Genomic DNA, 23,977 nt, shown 5'->3' on the forward strand with positions numbered 1-23,977 from the left:
AAGGAGTAAAGCTGCATATTACCATCTCAGCTCAATTCCGTAGTTTCCTATACCATATTTGGTTATTAAGGCAAATTTTGAGGAAGTAATCATTTTGCATGAGGAGTCACAGAAAAGTAAAAATGTTATACATGTGTCATTTATTTTGTGTGTTTTTTGTGGATCACTCATAGACTGTAGTTCATAAGGATCTGTGAAAAATGGATGCCACAAAGATGAAAATAATTGAAGAAAATTTTTCATGTCTGGAAATTACCTTGGGTGTGGCCATCTAATTATAGAACGTAATCTTCAATCAAATACATTCAATTTGCTAAACTAAAAGGAAAATTGGAGAGTGGATACAGAGCAGCACTAATATTTATTTTGTAATAATTATGTTAATCAAGGTACCTTTCATAAAATAAAATATACTGTAATAACATAGATCTATATTATCATTATTATAATACAAATTATTAAAAGTATTAGGCCCCTTCCACACTAGTGTTTTTCACATGCGTCAAAAGCACGCACAGAACTTGCATTGCACTTTGTCCCATTGTTTCCAGTGGGCTTGTCCTTACTTGCGTTTTTTTTCATGTGCGTGCATGTGTTTGTTTTCACGCGCATCAAAATCGCAGCATGCTCTACTTTTTTACATTTTTCACGGCTCATTCAAGTCTGTGAAGACGCATCAAAAACGCATTGCACTCGCGAGTATTGCAAGCGCAATGCAAGTGTATGTATGTGAAAAACGCACCTCAAACGCAAGAAAAATGCGAACAACACGCGTGTGAAAAACACAATTACGCTAATGACTCCAAGGAAAAAAGGACCAAAAACGCAGCAAAAAACATCAGTTTTTCACGCATTGCACCCTGACGTGATCTGCAACACTAGTGTGGAAGGTCCCAGCATCCGGAGGTCACATTAAAACTTGGTACAACAGCTTTCTGATGGGTCACTTGATCACCATTACATATAGCTCTAGCAATACTTATAAATAGACTTTGAAAAGTTTACAAAGATTTAGATCCGTATTATTCCATACAGAAAGAGAATGTTACTTTCTTTGGTAGGTGTTAATCCTATGAGAAAAAAGCTAAAACCAACCACACCTCTTGACTTTCACAATTACCAGGGCAAGTGGACTGGCATTGCTGGTGCCAACAGCTGCCGTACATTCCAGCATGGGCTCTATTTAAAGCCTTTAACCTGGACAGAAAGAACAGCTAGAGGACATTGTATCACTCAGCAAGACACATGGGGGAGAAGACAATGATGGATGCAGGTAAGGGAAATCATTTGGTAAATTTCTATTTATTTATTCTATAGAATATCTGTGTTTTTACTATGATTATGTCTGTTAGGGGCTCTCACTAACCTCCATGCTGTCATAGGAGATGTCTGATGTCATTTGCATGTGTGTAATAGTAATGCCGGTTTCCAGTCTTGGCACACACGTTACCTTTGTTTTAAATCCTTTACTTTTAAGACTTGAGGATCCCTCTGATCTATCATCTGGCATGTAACCGATGTCAGTGTCCCGCGAGAGCTTACTAGTATAATGCTGGCCCTGTAATACCAGGGAACTGCAGAGATAGAGGGGAGGACTTCAATGTATTTTTTCCCATGTGTATTATGAAAGCCACACAAAAAAGTGCCTCATCTGTCTGCCAATAGATCCCCACAACGCCCAATAGATAACATTGACTAAAAGGGTTTTACAGGAAGATTGCATGATTATTTATGTTAGAGAAGATCTGCCAAACACTTCATGCTGGATGTTCGCTGCTAAATGTATATGATGCAGTTTTCCTATTAATCTCTAAAAAGGTAAACTGCCAATCAGCAGCAGGAGACTGGAGATAGCTGCAGCTCACCGGCGTAACAATCACACATGTTTGAGTTTAATTTCTGCAACACACAACAATTTCGGCACGCATTGTCTAAAATTATTTTACAAATCACATTCCCTTCAGTGCTACTGTATTATACTGTCGATTTTTCGCAACAAAACGAATGCAGATTAATGCAGTTTGGATGGTCAGGCACATTAGAGGAGTAGGGGGTGTCCTATAAATTCTGCTGTAGGTTCCATGAATACTATTTATGGCCCTGCTCACTTGTCTGTGACTTGGATTGCAGTTGCTTACATAAAAAGAACATATTTAGCTTATTATAAAGCATCTTAATCCTTTTCTACATTGATAAATGTTTACACCTGGTGGAAAATCGATAATTTTTGGACAGTATGTATACCATGTCATTGTCATTGATTTCCATTAATGAGAAAGAATAAGTTACTAACGAAACCCTTTTCTTTTGTTAATGTCTTTTAATACGGCTGTTTGCATGCAGCCCAAGGAAACAGACCACTATGTAGCCTGATCCCACAAGCTGTAACATAAAAGTGTGTGATGTGTTTACAAATATGCATATAATTTTTTAAGGGGAAAGGGGCCCCATGTAGAAATCTGTTATGGGGCCCAGCCCCTCCTAGTTACGCCCCTGCCCCGAGGGCTGTAATATAGTGCCTGAATAGAGCACCATAATACAGAAGCAAAAATGCAGTTTGCTGGATGATGAAATCTTTGGGTGATTTTTTTCAGTACAAACTCTTCGAACCTTTACAGAACTATAATACTTTAGGTTTCAGCAAGAAAACAACAAAATCTTCTGTTCTTCAAAAAGAATACGCATGACGAATGAAGAAGTCACTCTCAACCATTAAATTCTGGATATGTCAGCGCTGTCAATTTCTGAACTTGTCACATAGTGGGGAAAAAACTGAATTTTTTTGCAAAATAAATTGACCACAGGACAAGAAATTTTTTGATATGTCAGTTTGAGTTATAATTATAGTGGACCTGTCACCTAGAACCAAGTTAAGCTTTCTCCTAGACTTTTCTAAGAAATTCCATTTTATAGATTTCTGACTTTTACTTTGACATCTCCAATGTCTTTCATGAACCTTTTGGATTATTTTAGAAACTGTGCCTATTTATGTATATTTTTCATTACAGTCATATTATGATTTAAAGTTCAGTTCTAGCAAATCTACAACTGAGAACTTTTGGCTTTTTGGTGGAAAACTGATTACATAAATGCATCAAATACTTTGTCAAAGTGATTAAAATGAAAATTTCCATTTCCTTTAGTCTGTGAGGCAGCAAACATATGAGATTCTTCCCCTAGGTACAACTCAGAAGAGAACAGGTTAAAAAGCAGTAGTAGACAATTTAACAATTGGTGTCTTGGCTGACTCCACCTATGTAAGGCAGGAGCAAACACATGTATGGTATATAGCAATAACGTTTTATCATGTAATGGCGGGAAAGTTGTGCTGCCTCACGAACTAAAGGAAATGTAAATTTCGGTGAGAAAATTTCTTCCTTCTGTTTCGTCTGCTCGGCAGCACACATATGGGACTTAGCAAGCCGTACTTATGGGGAGGGATCTTTGTTGCCTGTTGCAGCACCACCTTGTTGAAGGCTGAAGCCTTAGGAGACAGAGAAGTTTATCCTGCAGAGATGTATAGATGCGGATGGAGAGAACCACGTGGCTGCTCTGTAGAACTGATAGACGTGACAGAGCTCAGCTAAAGAAGCTGATGTAGAGTTGGCTCTCAGCTGGTCTGGAGCTTCATGACCAGAGAGACTTAACAGCATCTCATGGAGTCCATGATCCATGTGGACAATTTACCTACTTTTTAAAGTTCTTTGAAATTGTATTGTTTCAACGAATTGTTCTAAAGACTGTAGAAATTGTTGGATGAAGGCTGGGCATGAAAGTAACATGATGCTTTCTGTCAGAATGTTAAGGAAGGACAGTGCTTGGAGTTGGCCAACAAGCATGAATTCTCCTGGCTTGAGGATTCTCCTGGCCTTATGTCCTGGCGTTATAGTGGAGCCAAAAGATGTATCCTTTGATAGTAGGCGCCCTGGACCTCCACTCAGCATCGGCCGGGATGTGTCATGTCTTTATGCAGGAAGAAGATAGGACGGCCTGCCGCCTGGACACACAGGTGGATTGGCCAGGGGGGGCAGGCTTATGGAAGGGCAGCAGCAGAAGGGACATAGAGGGACTGAACCCTAATTTGTGGCCCGGGATCCCCTTAGCATTGCGGCTGTGGCAGCTATGGTCAATAGGGACAAGCCTGCCTGAGTACACAGTGTGCATAATTTATGATTCGGCCGTGGGTCCTGGGCAGGCCCATTAGCATTACTGCTACGGTTGCTACAGCGTTAGTAACACCACTGATAGTGAGTATTCTGGATGTCAGAAATATGACTAACAATATCAAATGTCAACGGCTGCAGGGCATGTGGGTAGCAGCATATTATGATTGCTGCAGACGAGATAGACATATTAGAATAATAACATAGAAAAAGATAAGATAAGATAGAAGTATTGTTACGCTGGTCTGATTGGCTCACAACTCCAAATGAATAGAGGACAATGGGGCTTATTTACTAAGGTTCCGTGGCCACATTTCCGTTGGGTTTTCTGACACTTTCGGGGATCGGGGATTGCGTCGCGCGCAATCAGCTTGTGTCACAATCGCGCCGGCTTTCATGTGACACAAATCGGGGGGGGGCGGGACATCGGATGATCCGTCGGATTCGGACTATGCACGGGATTTAACATTTCAAATTGTGTTGCAAGACATGCACTGACATACACCAGGAAGAAGAAGATGAACTCCAGCGGACCTGATCGGGGAGGCGACACATGCAGGATCTCAGGCGCACGATCTTGATGAATCGCGGCAGACTTAATCCTTGTCAGACAACGCACCTTGGGGATCGGGCAGGGACCGGGTAAGTAAATGTGCCCCAATATCTTCTCTTGAGTGTTCCATGACTTATGATCCTAGTTATCTCCTACATAGCACCCCAGCCTAAGAAAGAGGTATCCCTCTGGTAAATGTGTGAGGATAAAGAATCCAGCATTTCCTTGCAATGAATTATTGGGACTGGTTCCTTCACTTCAGATATGGGCTTTGCTCATTGAACCACATCTATGGTAATAGGCACCTGCCCAGTACTCTTGTCACTCACTAACTTTTGTTGGATGAAGTCAGGGGAAATATTTCCAAAAATACATTATAGACTTTCATGATTCTTCTTCAATGTGTCTAGAATAATTTGAAGTTGAAGATTCAGAAGTATCATGGAGGTGACCAGTCCTCCAGGTAAGAAACCTTTAATGATGTGACTGGCAATGCAGTATGCTGGAATCTGAAGTTCTATCCTGATGTTCTACCGATGTGGAGGCAGGATGGGAAGATCTGATTGGACAGATGATTCCGTGCAGTGATACCTCTGAGGCAGAGATATACAACTAGAAGATTGCTGGTCAGAATCTGCAGGTGGGAAGGTTACAGAAGTGTATAATCAGTGTATTGTTGAGGACACCAGGCATCTGATAAAGACTTGGGCCAATCTGAAGAGAAGTACCGCAGTCTTCTTGAACTCGCATCACACTCGCAACGCGTGCTGCAGGGATCTCCCGGTCTGAATGCTGCAAACCGGAACTGAACTCAGCATGTCAGTTCAGTTCCGATTTGCAGTGCTTGGGCCAGGAGATACGGGCAGCCGCGTTGCGAGTGTGATGCGAGTTCATCGGATCACACTCGCAAGTGTGGAACGGGCCTTATTGTTAATATCACACCAGGCCAGATGCACTAACTCCTGTTTTCAGTTAAGTGACTTTTTACCTTCTCATAGAAGGTGTTGCCTGTGTCTGAACCGACTCTGTGTACTAAGTCAATGTGATGGAACGACAAACTCTTGCTGTTGTTCCTGGATTTTTGACTTTCTATATCTTGAAAATGCCAGGGCCTGCAGCCAGGATCTTGGCTAACTTTGGAATAAATACTTCAGACTGGCAAAAAAACGTTAAAAATTCAAATAATCTTTTTGCTGGAGCGTCCTTATTCCAGAGCTTTGTCCAGACAGTTCTTGGCACGCCCAAAGCAACTATGACTTCAGAGGAATCCTTAATGACGGTAATAGAAGCATCAAATAGGTATTGTGACAGATTACAAGGGCAGTACTAGCAAAGACTATAGGATCTCATCCCTTGGTCACTTGGACCTTTAATGACGTTATCAGGTCTCGTCCATCCACGCTGAAAATATATAGACAAGACTGGGTGAGTAGGGTAGATGTCATCATCAGTGACTGGAAAGTAGAAACATCCTTTCCCTGTGGTTTCCCTTCAGTAATTTTAGTGGATTCCACTGGTGGTTACATTCTCCTTCCTCAGAAGGAATATCTGGTCTGGGCCATCAGATTTAATCACTGTGAGATTTAATATTCCTATAAGCGAGAATCTGCAGTAGAGGATGTCCGGAGATCTAAAAGAAAAAGAGACATCTCCTGTGAGATGACCCATGATAGGAAGGCTTTGGCCTGGGATCCGTGCGGATCTCAGGATCTGAATCCCGGGGTAAATGCAGGATAATAGATTATTATAGACTATTAGACTCAATAGGCAATGGATTAGGTCTAGAGATGGGCAAATCGATTCTAACGAAGTAGAATACGTTTCGAATTTCAGGAAAACTTTGGTTCGGCACGATGATTCGTGGGGAACATTTTTTTTTTCTCAAATTTATTAGCAAAATGGCCGTGAGCACAACGTGTTACATGGGACAGAGAACTCTGGGAAGAGGAAAGGAACACCCTCGATCACATGTGCAGATATGTAAGCCAATCAGCGACCGACAGGCTTATGTGATGTCACAGCCCTATAAAAACGGACGGCCATTTGCAATCCCGTCATTTCACACTGCATATACCTAGCTTCTAGCTGCCCGTACTCAGTAGCTGATTTTTGCTCAAAGTCCAGGATGTCGGTTTTTGGGGTTCTGTATTCCCCAAATTTCAATTCGTTTTTGTTGCTAAAGTTGATATTAAGAAATCCGTGTCAAATCAACCAATATGTCAGACAGAGAGGTGGCAGGTGGAGCAGGCACAGGTCACAGCACAGTAAGGGGACATCACAGCAGGGGTGACTCTGTGAGGCCAGAACTGCTGGTGTCATTTAGCGGTAGTGTGTTGATGAAGAACCCAAAGGTTCTCGATTGGTTGACTAGGTTATCCACTTCCTCACAAATAACATCTGACAACCCCAGCCAAGAGTCCGTGGTTTCATCAGATACAACCCGTAGTTGGCATGGCCAGGAGGAGAATAGCAGTGACAGGGAAACACAAATCGATGATGTAGCCGATCGCACGTGGGAGCCGGGTGAAGCAAGGGCTTCATCATCATCATCGTCGGGAGAAGAGGGTGTCAGCTTGCACGTCAGGCAGTGAAGCAGGAAGCAAGTCTCTACTGTGGCCATGAGTTAGCAGGGTGGCAGCAGTGCGAGGACGGGAGCCAAACAGCCCTGGGGTACAAAACCTGCTTTGCAGGTCCAAGTAAACAGTGGCAAAGGGGCTCAACAAGGCAGCGGCATTATTAGTCACTCAGTGCAGTGTAGTCATTCAGTGTGGCATAAGAACGGGTGTTCAGTGTGGCGGGGGCCATCGTTACCCGAAGGAGAACCCACTTGTCTACCCATAATGTGGAGAGACTGACCTTTATCAAGATCAATCAGGCGTGGATTGGCCAGGATTTCAACTTGCCAATGCCTAATGCATCAGATTAGATCAGCCATGACGCCTTTCCCAAATGTTGAGAAATGAGTTTGGATTCTTACTACCTGCCTTAGCCTCTATTCTAAAGCTGTCATCTGCCTGATGCCACACACCTGCTGCCAGTTGCTCCATCTGCCTCCCACCATCTTTACCAGGGACTGAAATTGTCTCCCACCTCCCCACTCTGTCATTGTGCCACTTTCTGACCTGCTGCTGCTGCCACACTCTGTCATTGGGGCACACTGTGGCCTACCATGTTGCTGACACCACCAGAATCTGTCAGTGTGCCACTCTCTGACCTCATGCTGCTGCCGCCACCTCCACACTCTGTCATTGTGCCACACTGTAGCCTACCATGTTGCTGACAGCTCCATAATTTGTCATTGTGCCACTCTGCGGCCTACTCATGCTGGTGCCAACTGGCTGCTGTCTCCCTGGAACACCCTGTGATTTCCATAATGCTGTTTTCGCCCTCCACTACTCTATGACACTGCCACTTTGTTTGGTTTTCTCCTTCATTATATCTGTCAGAAGTAATAAAAAGCTTCAGGATTGATAGCCAAAAGCAGGAGTGGATACAGAACACAGAGGACATACAAATATCTCTGGTCATCTCTGTTTTGGATCCACTCCTGTTTGTTTTTGGCTTTAGCAATACTGATGGATTATTGACCGATTGAAAGCGGACACTGACGGATGAAAAGAAGGGCAAAATAATCAGTGATGTCAATGCAAAATTACTGCCGACACCCTCTCCAAACTTTTGGGGGGTTTCTACCTGTCTCAGCATTTAACAGAACGGGTTCTGTCGTAATCTATGGAGTCATCTGATGTCAGTGTAAAAAGAGTGCACTCTTTGATGTTACAGTGGGATCTTGGCCCCCAGCTCGGTCCTTTTGAACTGGCACAGACGTTACCTTGTCAGGCTGCGTTCATTTGGTCAACTTGTCCCCTGTAACTGTGCATGGAATTGAAGAGTGAAGCGATTCTAAGAGCGGCGGCTGTCATGTGCATGTCATACTAAAACACAGCATTGTTTGAAGACCAAACCACACTCCCTATACATATTTGAGCATGGCACAACGTTCTAAAAACACTACTTGCTCTCTCCAGACAGGAAATACCCGTTTTTTAATGTGATTTGTCATGATTCAATTCAGGTCGAATCACATTTTGTCGGAAAATTTGGCGAACTCGGTGAATCAAATTTTTAAAAATTTGCCCATCTCTAGTTAGGACACAAGTGAATGTAAATTTAAAATTAAAAAACCGTACAACATAAATCACAAGTGTATCAAGGTTCTTCAGGATGAGAGACCAGCGACCTGGTATACAGCCTGGATATACTCACTCATAGGATGTGCTGCCTCCATCCAGATGAACAAATAGTTAATACCAGGAGCAGTTCTGCAGGAGAGATGCAAGGGCAGGTATATTCATAGTTTATACGGTTGAAAAAAGACACTTGTCCATCAAGTTCAACCAAGGAAGGGTAGGGATTGGATGAGGAAGGGATTTAGGGGAAACAATTCTATATAACATAACCATCAATGGTATTTAGGTGTAAAAAGGCATCTAGACCCTTCTTAAAGCTCTCTGCTGTCCCTGCTGTGACCAGCGCCTGAGGCAGGCTATTCCACAGATTGACCGTTCTCATAGTAAAAAAGCCCTGTCGCCTCCGGTGATTAAACCTTGATTTCTCCAAACGGAGACAGTGCCCCCTCGTCTTTTGATTTGATCTAATCTGAAACAACTTACCACCATATTTTTTGTATGGACCATTCATATATTTATATAAATTAATCATGTCTCCTCGTAGTCGTCTCTTTTCCAGACTAAATAAATCTAGTTGTTTTAATCTTTCCTCATAACCAAGACCCTCCATACCCCTTATCATTTTTGTGGCTCTACGTTGAACCCTCTCCAGCTCCAGGGCATCCTTTTTATGGACCGGTGCCCAGAACTGGACAGCATATTCCAGATGAGGCCGAACCAATGCCTTGTATAGTGGTAATATTACATCCCTATCACGAGAGTCCATACCACTTTTGATACATGACAAGATCCTACTAGCTTTAGAGGCAGCTGATTGACATTGCATGCTGTTATTCAATTTATGATCTACTAGTACCCCCAGGTCCTTCTCAACAAGGGACTCTCCCAGATTTACTCCCCCAAGGACATATTTTGCCTTTGGATTATTGGCCCCCAGGTGCATAACCTTACATTTATCCACATTAAACCTCATTTGCCAAGTGGATGACCAAACATTCAGTTTGTCCAAGTCACCCTGCAGCCTATGAACATCCTCCATAGACTGTATTACACTACACAGTTTGGTGTCATCTGCAAAAATAGACACAGTGCTATTAATTCCTACCTCTATATCATTAATAAATATATTAAATAGTAGTGGGCCAAGCACAGAACCCTGGGGTACACCACTCATAACTGGTGACCATTCCGAGTATGAATCATTGACCACAACTCTCTGGATACGATCCTTCAGCCAGTTTTCAATCCAATTGCAAATGATTTCTGCCAAACCAATAGCCCTAATTTTACCCATCAGACGTCTATGAGGGACAGTGTCAAATGCCTTTGCAAAGTCCAAGAACACAATATCCACAGCTGCTCCTCCATCCAGGCACCTGCTCACCTCTTCATAGAAGCAGATAAGGTTAGTTTGACAACTTCTATTCTTCGTAAACCCATGCTGGCTATCACTTATTATTCTATTTGATGTCACATACTCCAGTATATAGTCTTTTACTAACCCTTCCAATACTTTCCCCACAATGGAAGTTAAGCTTACAGGCCTGTAATTGCCAGGCGAAGTTCTAGAGCCCTTTTTATATATTGGCACCACATTTGCCTTGCGCCAGTCACTTGGCACCACACCAGACATTATGGAGTCCCTGAAGATTTTAGACAGTGGTACAGCAATAACAGAACTGAGTTCTTTAAGAACTCTGGGGTGTAACCCATCTGGTCCAGGAGCTTTGTACACATTGATTTTATTGAGCTTAGAGTGGATATTGTCTACATTTAGCCAGTCTAGTATATTACAGGGTGCATGACCTGCACTGGCACCACCCACGTCAGAAGTTCTCTCTTCTATTGTATAAACGGAGCTAAAAAACCTATTAAGTAACTCCGCCTTCTCTTGGTCTCCAGTCACCGATGCCCCATTTTCAGAATAAAGGGGTCCAACCTGTTCTGACCCATTTTTTTTTGCATTGATATACCTAAAAAATTTCTTGGGATTTGTTTTGCTATCTTTAGCCACCTGTCTTTCATTTTGTATTTTGGCTGATTTGATTTCTTTTTTACAGATTTTGGTAAGTTTTTTGTAAGTATTGAAAGTCTCTGGTGACCCGTCAGATTTATATTTTTTAAATGCCCTCTTTTTCTCATTAATTGCCCTTTTAACTGTAGCTGTAAGCCACGCGGGGTGTAATCTCGCCCGTCTATACTTGTTACCTATTGGAATAAATTTAGAAGTATAAAAACCCAGGATAGATTTGAATTTCTCCCATGTAACATTAGTATCACCATGTGACAGTATCTGATCCCAGTCTATATCCTGTATTGCAGCCCTGAATTTTTGGAAATTAGCCCTCTTAAAATTCAAAGTTTTTGATTTTCCCACCTGTTTCTGCTTTTTAAAGTTTAAGAGGAAAATAATTATATTATGATCGCTGTTCCCAAGGGGTTCCCTGATACTGACATTTTGGACAATCTCCTCATTGTTAGAAATCACAAGGTCCAACAATGCGTCACCTCTTGTGGGATCTTCTACAAGCTGCACCATAAAATTATCCTGAAGAATGTTCATAAAATGTCTCCCCTTCACAGATGAAGACGAGCCCTGACCCCAATTTATATTTGGAAAGTTAAAGTCTCCCATTATCACTACGGTCCCTATATGGTGGTCAATAAACACAGCAACCATAACTATTTCCCCTGTAAGGACACGTTAGCTGTAAAGGCTCTTACCTGGCTGCGGCCTATGCAGGAGGCGATCTAGGCGACCGATGGTGAGGCACGCAGGGTTGATGAACCACAAGGACCAGTGGGTAGGACATGCAGGAGGATCTCATGTGCCAGGTACATGGTGGTCCATACACACCACAGCCTGAGCTATTACCCCTGTAAGGGCAGGATCGCTGTAGAGGCTCCTCTGGAACAAGGGACCGCATACAATGGTATGCCATCCAGGGACGGCCCATTCAAGTGCTCTGTATAAAGAGGACCTAGAAAACTTATCTGGATAGTTTTTTTTTCCTTCTGTGTCGATACACACAGGATCTGAACTCTTCTCTAATACCCCAGAGAAAAAGAAATACAAGGGCTGTGTGTGTGCTCCGGCCTTATATAGGTGGAGTCAGCCAAGACACTAATTGTAATTGTCTACTACAGCTTGTTAACCTGTTCTCTTCTGAGTTGTACCTCGGCGAAGAATCCCATATGTGTGCTGCCGAACGGACGAAAAGGAAATACACATATACAAAAAATATATTCCCCCCCAAATTATTCATAACATAGATTCCCACCACCCAAAAAATTAAATATTGTAAGTAGACTGCTTCAAGGTGAATTATAGTATGTGCAGTACTATCAACCTGAGTTACAGGGCTTCCCCTAAATTCATTGTGATAACCTTATATTACATATATTACACATATTACACCCTATTAGTACAGGGCCATCAAATTTTAATATAGTTACCCCGTCTGAATTAATGATAATTGCCCAGTACATAAATGCAGCACCGGAAATAAACACTTGGGGCAGATTTATCAAGTGTCTGAAAGTCAGAATATTTCCAGTTGCCCATGGCAACCGATCACAGCTCAGCTTTCATTTTACCAGTTCTCATGAATATTTTAAAGGGGAGTTGTGATTGGTTTCCATGGGCAACTGGAAATATTCTGCCTTTCAGGCACTTGATAAATCTGCCCTAGTATATCAATACTACATCAGAACTCAAATTTGTACAAGAATACAGCACCAATACTTGTACAGATAAGCCCCATAAACAGGTCCAATTGGCGGGCACTTCAGGCAGTCACACGCCCTACCAAGTCAGGAAACAGGTGGAAAGGGCTGTGACTGTGGTTACATAGAGTAAGGCTTAATGTATAGGGCAAGGTAAATTCAGTAATTGGTGGTATAAATTACAGATTCTGCATCAAATTTATCATCCAAAAAGATAGACCATACTGTCTGAAAAATGGGGTCAAAAACGTGGCATCAGTTCCAATGAGTTGTTCTTGTCTGGTTTATACAAAGGGCCCAGGGATGTAAGCAGTTGGCCCCATGCTCTGGGTAGCTTTCGAAGTCATAACTGCATCCTCAATACCACAGAAGTGAATAATATAATATAATTAGAGATGAGCGAGCACTAAAATGCTCGGGTACTCGTTATTCGAGACAAACTTTTCCCGATGCTCGAGTGCTCGTCTCGAATAACGAGCCCCATTGAAGACAATGGGAGACTCGAGCATTTTTCAAGGGGACCAAGGCTCTGCACAGGGAAGCTTGGCCAAACACCTGGGAACCTCAGAAAAGGATGGAAACACCACGGAAATGGACAGGAAACAGCAGGTGCAGCATGCATGGATGCCTCTGAGGCTGCTTAATCGCACCATTATGCAAAAATTATAGGCAACAGCATGGCCATGACAGAGTGACCGAATGAGGCTAGATAGCATCTAAAACATGCAATAATTGACCCTGACACTCTAGGGGACGGCATGCAGAGGCAGCGGCAGCAGTGGCAGGCTAGAGAGTCTCATGGCGACATACCCTAAATGGTATGGTTGACGGTATATTTAGTCGATAACACAGCATGGTGGCGACATAGTGACCAAGTTCCATAACGTATCTGGTGAAACACCCGAAAAATGAGCCTGACACAGCTCTTTTGATAAGGGGACGACATGTGGAGGCAGCCATGGAGACGACTTCCATGATTAAGAGCGACAGTATGGGGCATTAATATTGCGCTGCTATGATTGCAACTTCAGGTCTCCAGCATGGCGGCGACAGATGGGCCGAGTTCCACTATGTATCTGGTGAAACACCTGAAAATTCTGCCTGACACAGCTCGTTTGATCAGGGGATGATGTGCTGCATATCCTCTCGTGCTCCAGCGTCTGGGGTATAGAGAGTTGAAATGAGACATTGGTGGACGCTGTGGAGGATCGTGGAGGCAAAATGGACAGGAAACAGCAGGGGCAGCATGCATGGATGCCTCTGAGGCTGCCTAATCTTGGGATGGAGCTGGCGGTCCACTGCCAGGCGAGCTTTCGCCTGTCCAAGCCCCTGTCTCTCGGCTCCTCCCCACCCAAAATGGGCCTGGGGGCCAGAAGCGTTTACTTTGAAAAAATTATAATTTTCATAGCAGGCCGGGTAGTTTGAATATTTCACCTAGGAATAATGGAATAGCATAGTGGTTCTATTTTTAATTGTTTTTACGGAAATGGTTCCATGATTAAGAGCGACAGTATGGGGCATCCATATTGCGCTGCTATGATTGCAACTTCAGGTCTCCAGCATGGCGGCGACAGATGGGCCGAGTTCCACTATGTATCTGGTGAAACACCTGAAAATTCTGCCTGACACAGCTCGTTTGATAAGGGGACGATGTATGGAGGCAGTGAACTAGTAGTAGATTAAAGGTGCTGCAGTTAAAACTATGTTAGTTGGATCTTGAGATGGAGCTGGCGCTCCGCTGCCAGGGAGCTTTCGCCAATCCAAGCCCCTGTCTCTAGGCTACTCCCCAAACAGCACTTCTAAGAACCTTTTGTATAAGATCAAGTGTAGTAGCGTTCTTATAAGTTTAGGATATGGCGGGTGAGGGGAATGTAAACAGATGCGTAAGAAGCGCTGAAATAATATCGGTAAATGATAAAAGTTTGCCATTATATTTTGTGGATTACACAGCAAGGTGGCAACAAAGTTAACAAGTTTGATGTGGAAGCCATGAAAACAACCCAAAATTCTGCCTGACACAGCTCGTTTGATAAGGGGACCATGTATGGAGGCAGTAAACTAGTAGTAGATTAAAGGTGCTGCAGTTAAAACTATGTTAGTTGGATCTTGAGATGGAGCTGGCGCTCCGCTGCCAGGCGAGCTTTCGCCAATCCAAGCCCCTGTCTCTAGGCTACTCCCCAAACAGCACTTCTAAGAACCTTTTGTATAAGATCAAGTGTAGTAGCGTTCTTATAAGTTTGGGATATGGCGGGTGAGGGGAATGTAAACAGATGCGCAAGAAGCGCTGAAATAATATCGGTAAATGATAAAAGTTTGCCAGTATATTTTGTGGATTACACAGCAGGGTGGCAACAAAGTTAACAAGTTTGATGTGGAGGCCATGAAAACAACCCAAAATACTGCCTGACACAGCTCGTTTGATAAGGGGACCATGTATGGAGGCAGTGAACTAGTAGTAGATTAAAGGTGCTGCAGTTAAAACTATGTTAGTTGGATCTTGAGATGGAGCTGGCGCTCCGCTGCCAGGCGAGCTTTCGCCAATCCAAGCCCCTGTCTCTACGCTACTCCCCAAACAGCACTTCTAAGAACCTTTTGTATAAGATCAAGTGTAGTAGCGTTCTTATAAGTTTGGGATATGGCGGGTGAGGGGAATGTAAACAGATGCGCAAGAAGCGCTGAAATAATATCGGTAAATGATAAAAGTTTGCCAGTATATTTTGTGGATTACACAGCAGGGTGGCGACAAAGTTAACAAGTTTGATGTGGAATCCATGAAAACAACCCAAAATTCTGCCTGACACAGTTCGTTTGATAAGGAGACCATGTATGGAGGCAGCTATATGGACGACTTTTGGAGGCAGCTATGGCGATGACGTGTGGAGGTAGCAATGGAGACAACGCGTGGAGCCAGCTAAAAAGACGACATGTGGAGGCTGCTATGGAGACAATTTAATTTGGATAGTGCCTGTATGTGGCAGTCCAAAAAAGTTTTCAAACCACAGGAGCAGGTAGGTGGTCCTCCAGAAAAATTAAATAGATTGAGTGCCTGTATGTGGCACTCCCAAAAATTTCTTAAAACAGAGGACCTGGTAGGTGGCCCTCTAGAATTAAATACTATATATAATATATATAATTAAGTACTATAGCTAGAGCCAGTTGGCCCTGGCAAAAAATAGCCAGTTTCCTATGCTTTAGTGTACAAAGAGGAGGAGAAGGAGGACAATGAGGAGGAGGAGTGCATACATTATTCAGGTTGAGCTTCTTTCACCTGGTGGACAATGAAAATCCGGAGAAATCCAGGCTTTATTCATCTTGATAAGCGTCAGCCTGTCAGCGCTGTCAGTCGACAGGCGTGTACACTTATCGGTGATGATGCAACCAGCTGCACTGAAAACCGCTCGGACAACACGCTAGCGGCAGGGCAGGCAAGAACCTCCAAGGCGTACAGCGCCAGTTTGTGCCACATGTCCAGCTTTGAAACCCAGTAGTTGTAGGGAGCTGTGTGATCATTTAGGACGATGGTATGGTCAGCTACGTACTCCCTCACCATCTTTCTGTAAAGACCAGCCCTACTCTGCCGAGACTGGGGACAGGTGACAGTGTCTTGCTGGGGTGACATAAAACTGGCAAAGGCCTTGTAAAGCGTACCCCTGCCATTGCTGGAAAAGCTGCCTGCTCGCCTACTCTCCCTCGCTACTTGTCCCGCAGAAGTATGCCCTCTGCCGCTAGCGCTGTCAGAAGGGAAATACTGTTTCAGCTTGTGCACCAGGGCCTGCTGGTATTCATGCATTCTCACACTCCTTTCCTCTCCAGGGATGAGAGTGGAAAGATTTTGCTTGTACCGTGGGTCTAGGAGAGTGAATACCTAGTAATCGGTGCTGGAATAAATTCTTTGAACGCGAGGGTCATGGGATAGGCAGCCTAGCATGAAATCTGCCATATGCGCCAGAGTCCCAACGCGCAAGAATTCACTCCCCTCACTGGCCTGACTGCCCATTTCCTCCTCCTCCAACTCCTCTTCTTCTGCCCATACACGCTGAACAGTGAAGGACTGAACAATGGTCCCCTCTTCTGTCTCGCCAACATTCTCCTCCTCTTCCTCCTCATCCTCCTCCACCTCCTCCGATATGCGCTGAGAAACAGACCTAAGGGTGCTTTGGCTATCAACAAGGGAATCTTCTTCCCCCATCTCTTGTGACGAGCGCAAAGCTTCCGACTTCATGCTGACCAGAGAGTTTTTCAACAGGCCAAGCAGCGGGATGGTGAGGCTGATGATGGCGGCATCGCCACTGACCATCTGTGTTGACTCCTCAAAGTTACTCAGCACCTGACAGTTATCAGACATCCACGTCCACTCCTCATTGTAGACTTGAGGAAGCTGACTGACCTGACTACCAGTTCTGGTGGAAGTTGACATCTGGCAGTCTACAATCGCTCTGCGCTGCTGGTAAACTCTGGATAACATGGTTAATGTTGAATTCCACCTCGTGGGTACGTCGCACAACAGTCGGTGAGCGGGAATTTGGAGGCGGCGCTGCGCTGCCCTGAGAGTGGCAGCATCTGTGCTGGACTTCCTGAAATGCGCACAGATGCGGCGCACCTTCGTGAGCAAATCAGACAGATTGGGGTATGTCTTGAGGAAACGCTGAACTATGAGATTTAACACATGGGCCAGGCATGGCACATGTGTCAGTCTGCCGAGTTGCAGAGCCGCCACCAGGTTACGGCCGTTGTCACACACAACCATGCCTGGCTTCAGGTTCAGCGGTGCCAGCCACAGATCAGTCCAAAAAATATAGTGGGTAGCACAACCAAAAATACAAAAGAGCAGGTGCATAAATATTTACAGATCAGTCTGCGCCGTGATGCCCTGTAATAGCTCTTGGGCGGTGTGCCTTTTATCGCCTAGGCTCAGCAGTTTGAGCACCGCCTGCTGTCGCTTAGCGACGGCACTGCTGCCGTGCCTAGAGCTACCGACTGATGGCGCCACGCCCACGGATGGTAATTCGGAGGAGGAGGTGGAGGAGGGGTGGGAAGAGGAGGAGGCATAGTAGGCCTTTGAGACCTGGACCGAGGTAGGCCCTGCAATCCTCGGCGTCGGCAGTATATGAGCAGCCCCAGGGTCAGACACAGTCCCAGCCTCCACCAAGTTAACCCAATGTGCCGTCAGCGATATATAGTGGCCCTGCCCGGCAGCACTCGTCCACGTGTCCGTGGTCAGGGGGACCTTGTCAGAAACGGCGTTGGTCAGGGCACGGATGATGTTCTCTGACACGTGCTTGTGCAGGGCTGAGACGGCACATCGGGAAAAGTAGTGGAGGCTGGGGACCAAATACCGAGGGGCGGCCGCCGCCATGAGGTTTCGAAAGGCCTCAGTCTCGACCAGCCTATAGGGCAGCATCTCCAGGCTAAGCAACTTGGAGATGTGGACGTTGAGGGCTTGGGCGTGTGGGTGGGTTGTGCTATACTTCCTTTTGCGCTCCAGCGTCTGGGGTATGGAGAGCTGAACGCTGGTGGATGCTGTGGAGGATCGTGGAAGCGAAGATGGGGTTTTCGCACGGGAGGTGTTTGGGCCGTGGTCCTGGGCAGGGGGCTGACTAGCAGATGACACAGGGGAAGGAGCAGTGGTGTGCCTGGCCGGAGGTGAACGGGCTTGGTGCCATTGAGTGGGGTTTTTAGCATTCATATGCCTGCGCATACTGGTGGTAGTTAAGCTAGTAGTGGTGGAACCCCTGCTGATCCTGGTTTGGCAAAGGTTGCACACCACAGTCCGTCGGTCATCCGGTGTTTCTTTAAAGAACCTCCAGACTTCTGAAAATCTAGCCCTCGCCACGGGAGCTTGACTACGGGCAACATTTGGCGCTGATGCACCAGCTCTGGCCCTGCCTCTCCGTCTGGCCCCACCACTGCCTCTTCCAACCTGTTCTGCTATAGGACTCGCTTCCGTCTCAGAAGCACTGTGTTCACCCGGCCTATCAACCCAGCTTGGGTCTGTCACCTCATCATCCTCCGATCCCTCAGTCTGCTTCCCCCTCGGACTTCCTGCCCAGACAACAACTTCACCACTGTCTGACAACCGTGTCTCCTCATCGTCCGACACCTCTTTACACACTTCTTCCACTACGTCAATAATGTCATCATCACCCACAGACTGCGACCGGTGGAAAACCTGGGCATCGGAAAATTGCTCAGCAGCAACCGGACAAGTGGTTTGTGACTGTGGGAAGGGTCCAGAAAACAGTTCCTCAGAGTATGCCGGTTCAAATGCCAAATTTTGCTGGGAGGGGGCAGACTGGGGGGAAGGAGGCTGAGGTGGAGGAGCTGGAGGAGTGCTGATTTCGGTGACATGGGTGGACTGCGTGGAAGACTGACTGGTGGACAAATGGCTAGAAGCATTGTCCGCAATCCACGACATCACCTCTTCGCACTGTTCTGGCCTCAACAGTGCTCTACCACGAGTCCCATTAACTTGAGACATGATGAACCTAGGGAGTGTAGCTCTGCGGCGTTCCCCTGCTCCCTCATCAGCAGGTGTTGTCTCACCCCGCCCAGGACCACGGCCTCTGACCCCTGCAGTAGTTGGACGCCCACGTCCACGCCCTCGTCCTCTACCCCTAGCCCTCGGGTTAAACATTTTCAAAATTAAAGTGTAAACTTCAAATTTTTTTTTTTTGTGTTTTTTTTTAAACAAAACGATGCTATCCTATTGCTATGGCTAGTTTCTAACCTACACTGACAGCACACAAATGGATTTTGTGCTGTGCCAGATGACTTTGAGTTATAAGATGAATAAACGTAAAAAATAAATAAATCAGCAGACTGTGCCTAATTCAAATCAAACCCCTAATAAATTGTCCCACTTCGGTGTTTGAGGTGGATATGTGTGTCACTAAGAGCTAAACACAACGGTCGCAAGTCTCCCAGGAAATTCCTCACAATATGGTACTAGCTGCACTACTAATGCCAGCAAGCCCAGCCACAAGCAAACCAAAAAAAAGGAAAATATAACGCTATTGTAGGCCTAAGTAAGCCGTTGGGGTTCTCCTATGGCTATTTTCTAGCCTACACTCAAAGCACGCTGCTTTGCCAGATTACTTTAAGTTATAAAAAGAAATAAACGTAAAAAAAAAATAAATCAGCAGACTCGGCCTAATTCAAATCAAACCCCTAATAAATTGTCCCACTTCGGTGTTTGAGGTGGATATGTGTGTCACTAAGAGCTAAACACAAGTCTCCCTGCAAATTACTCACAATATGGTACTAGCTGCACTACTAATGCCAGCAAGCCCAGCCACAAGCAAACCAAAAAAAAAAGGAAAATATAACGCTATTGTATTGTATTGAGGTGGATATGTGTGTCACTAAGAGCTAAACACAAGTCTCCCTGCAAATTCCTCACAATATGGTACTAGCTGCACTACTAATGGCAGCAAGCCCAGCCACAAGCAAACCAAAAAAAAGGAAAATAAAACGCTATTGTAGCCCTAAGAAGGACTGTTGGGTTCTTGTAGAATCACTCCTGCCTAACACTATTCTAATAGAACACCCTAACGCTTTCCCTGACCAGCAGCAGCTCTCTCCCTAGCGGCATCCAGACAGAGAATGATACGAGCAGCGCGGGCAGGCGCTAGTCTTTTCCAGGGTCACCTGATCTGGCCAGCCAACCACTGCTATCGACGTGTAAGGGTACCACGTCATTCTGGGTGGAGTGCAGAGTCTCCTGGCTTGTGATTGGCTCTGTTTCTGGCCGCCAAAAAGCAAAACGGCGGGAGATGCCATTTTCTCGAGCAGGCGAAGTATTCGTTTCGAGTACGCTAATGCTCGAACGAGCATCAAGCTCGGACGAGTATGTTCGCTCATCTCTAAATATAATATTTTAAGCAGGCGCAATTTCTTACTTTTCCTCACAGAAGAGGTCTCATGATTTTAAGTTGCAGTTTATAGGGAACCTTTCACCGGGCTTCAAGCATACGCTTCTAGGGCTTAGGAACCCAAACCTGCAGGACTCAGTTCCATCTACTTTTGTGTTCAACTTTTCTGTGGCAGCTCCCTCTATATATATATAGTTCCTGAATTACCTCATTTGTGCAGGAGCAGAGATGATTCTCCTTCTAGTCTGCTTCACCTGTGAATGCATCGAGAGCTGCCAGAGATAAGCAAAATAAAATTTAAATTTCTGCTAAAAAACTGTGATGTGTGCCACCAGGATCAAAAGGTTAAGGGCCCTAAACCTAAGTAGCATTTGTACATGCTGCCGCATTCTTGGACTGGTGACAGTCTTCAAATAAAGGCGATGGTCACTTGGTTAAAAACTATTTAAACGAAAATGATTGAGACTAATTTATTTTCATGACAGGATGCTTGGCTGAATATCGGCGGTACTTGGTTCCTGCATTACTCATTGCGGGATGGTTCGTCGGCTGTGGAGTGATGGTGTATGTCATTTTCTCATAAAAAGTAAGTAATTACTTAGCTTCTAATAGCAACATAAATGCACAAAGTAGACTAAAAACAGAGTTCAATGCATATGCAGTTTGTCTGTGTAGTGTACAGTGGGCACCAGATTCAGGATTTGGGGCGCCCATTCTTCATAAATATTGCGCCCTCTGCACAGCTCAGACAGAGTGCAACCCTTTTTTTTGGTGCACCTTTAACATGGGGCATGTGAAACAATTTTGCATGACTTTGCATGATAAATCTGCCGCACGAAATTTGTGTCGCATGAGGAATAGTGCAGCCACGACACAAAACAGTTGTGTGTGACACATATGTGGAGCGGACACTTCTTAAATACCTGTGCAAACAGTTTCCACTGTAAAGAACATACAGGGGGTCATTTACTTACCCGGTCCTGTCGCGATCCAGCGGCGTGTTCTCTGGCGAGGATTCGGATCTTCTGGCGATTCACTAAGGTCGTGCGCCCGATGTCCACCAGGTGTTGCTGGAGTTCACCAACCTATTCCCGGTGCATGTGATTGATTGATTTTGCAACACAATGGGACAGATTTATCAAGTGGCTGGAAGTCAGAATATTTCCCGTTGCCCATGGCAACCTATCACAGCTCAGCTTTCATTTTACCAGTGCTCATGAATATTTGAAAAGGCAGCTGTGATTGGTTGCCATGGGCAACTGGAAATATTCTGTCTTTCAGCCACTTGATAAATCTGTCCCAATTTTTTTTAAATTCCGCTGTTTTTCCGAATCTGTCGGGTTTTCCGACGGCCACGCCCCCAATTTCTGTCGCGTGATAGCCGGCGCCACAATCTGATTGCGTGCAGCAAAATCCCGTCGGCAATTTGGCGGAAATCGGAAAAAAAAGGGAAAAAAAAAAATCGGGAACCCAGCAGAAAAAAGCGATTCGGACCCTTAGTAAATGTGCCCCACAAAGTCTGACAGAAAATTGGTGCATGGAGCTTAGTAAATGTGCCCCTGTGTATCGGTATATTTATTGGTGCATGACCGTTTTCCTGAGAAGCCACACCCTTTTATTAGACTACACCTTTTTGTGTACTTTCTAAAATTGTCTAATCTGGGGTAAGGCATTTTAGACTTTTTTTGTGCAAGTTTATGTCTAAGTAACAGTATATTACAGTATGCTATAGCTCTGTATTGTATAGTTATTGACATTTTTTTTATATTTGCAGATGGATGGATAACAGAAGCTCTTTTCCCGAGCTGTCTCATTCCCCTGTGTATCTTCCCATGAACATACTAAGTTTTGAAAATCTAAAGAATGACAATAGCATCAATACTATATATTTTTTCTAATTATGCTATAAGTATATTGAGTGTACCTACTTTATATTAAATATTTGATAGGATACTTGTGTTATTTTATTGATCTCTTTAGCTAACACAGTGTTATTGAGACATTACAGAAATCAATACGCTTAATAATTTATAATATACAATAATAAAAGAGAATTCATAGTGCATTACATAAGCAATATAAACCACAACATTCTGGAGCATTTTATCAAAGGAACATCATATTAGCAATATCAATATCAGCTGAGGTTTGTGCTATTATTTGCTACAGCAGTTGAGGTGTGTATTATGATTTTCTACATCAGCTGAGGTGTGTAACAGGATGTTCTGCAGAAGCTGAGGTGTGTATTATGATTTTCTACAGCAGCTGAGGTGTGTATTATTAGGTTTTGTAGCAGCTGAGGGGAGAATTATAAGGTTCAGCAGCAGCTGAGAACTTCACAATACACACCTCAAATGCTGGAGAATATCATAAATTAGACTTCAGCTGCTGTGTAACATCATAGTCCAGTGATGGAAAACCTATGGCACGGGTGCCAGAGGTGGCACTCAGAGCCCTTTCTATGGGCACCCGGGCCATCACCCAAGCACACTAGACAGGACTCAAATAATCTTCCTGCAGTTCCAAGCAACTTAAAAAATGCTGCTTTCATTCATATATTTAAGTGATACTTACTTCACTACTTGGGTATGTAGAAAGAGGGAGAATGAGTAGACAGGGCTGAATTATCTTTGGAAGACCTTCTGCTGGCCCCACAAATCTGTGTACAGAGGGACACTAGAAAGAAGCTAAAATGATGCAATTTTTCCAACTTGTGCTCAGGAGGCAAATATGATCGAAAGTTGTTGAAGAACAGAGAGCAATAACTTACTGCTTTAATTTTTGGATGGCACCTCGCAATAAATTTTTGCGGGTTTTGGGTTGCAGTTTGGGCTAAAAGGTTCGCCATCACTGTCATAGTCTATACCACAGCTACTACATCCAATAGGGCAGTTCAATAAGTACCCGTGTTAGACACCATATTTAAAAAAAATGTTTTTTATTTTTCAACATAGTCCCCTTTTATAAAAATACACTTCTCCCTACATTCCTGTCATTTTTTTAACCCCTCCAAAAAAAAAAATAGGATTTGTCGAACTCTCCAAAATACACCTCTGTCTCTGCGATGACTTCCTCGTTTGAGCTAAAAATTTTTCCCACAAGAAAAAGTTAGGGAACAAGAAAAAGTTGCAGCCGTGACAGTACCCCCCCTTCAGCCTCCCCCTCTTCTTGTATCCTTCTCAGCGCCTTCCTCCAGAGCCGATGTATCCGCTGTTTCTCCACTACAGCGCTATAGCGGTCACAGCACCGGATATCTACCTCTCCTCCTTCATATACCGTGCAATCCGTGCCTGACGAAGGTCTGTGTATAGACCGAAACGTTGCATGTTTAATTGGATTACCTTTCTGATTTTCATTTATAAATAAAATACTCTATTTTTAAATGAAACAAATAAGGAGTGCTAAGTTTTCTTGAATATTATTGATGGTTCAGTAACCTACTCGAGCACCCAAGTAACGACATTCTAAGAGTGA

The 23,977-nt window shown here is 44.3% G+C and overlaps 1 protein-coding gene across 1 annotated transcript; it reads left to right on the top strand.

Annotated features, from left to right (window-relative positions):
- Positions 1 to 1,123: 1,123 nt before the first annotated feature.
- STRIT1 (small transmembrane regulator of ion transport 1) lies at positions 1,124 to 22,454 on the top strand. The gene is made up of 3 exons (XM_072139582.1): positions 1,124 to 1,273; positions 20,989 to 21,089; positions 22,278 to 22,454. The coding sequence occupies exons 1-2, from the start codon at positions 1,246 to 1,248 to the stop codon at positions 21,084 to 21,086; spliced, it is 126 nt and encodes a 41-aa protein (XP_071995683.1). The 5' UTR covers positions 1,124 to 1,245; the 3' UTR covers positions 21,087 to 21,089; positions 22,278 to 22,454.
- The last annotated feature ends 1,523 nt before the right edge of the window (positions 22,455 to 23,977 follow it).

The sequence above is a fragment of the Engystomops pustulosus genome, chromosome 3 (assembly GCF_040894005.1).
Source record: "Engystomops pustulosus chromosome 3, aEngPut4.maternal, whole genome shotgun sequence".
NCBI classification, from domain to species: domain Eukaryota; kingdom Metazoa; phylum Chordata; class Amphibia; order Anura; family Leptodactylidae; genus Engystomops; species Engystomops pustulosus.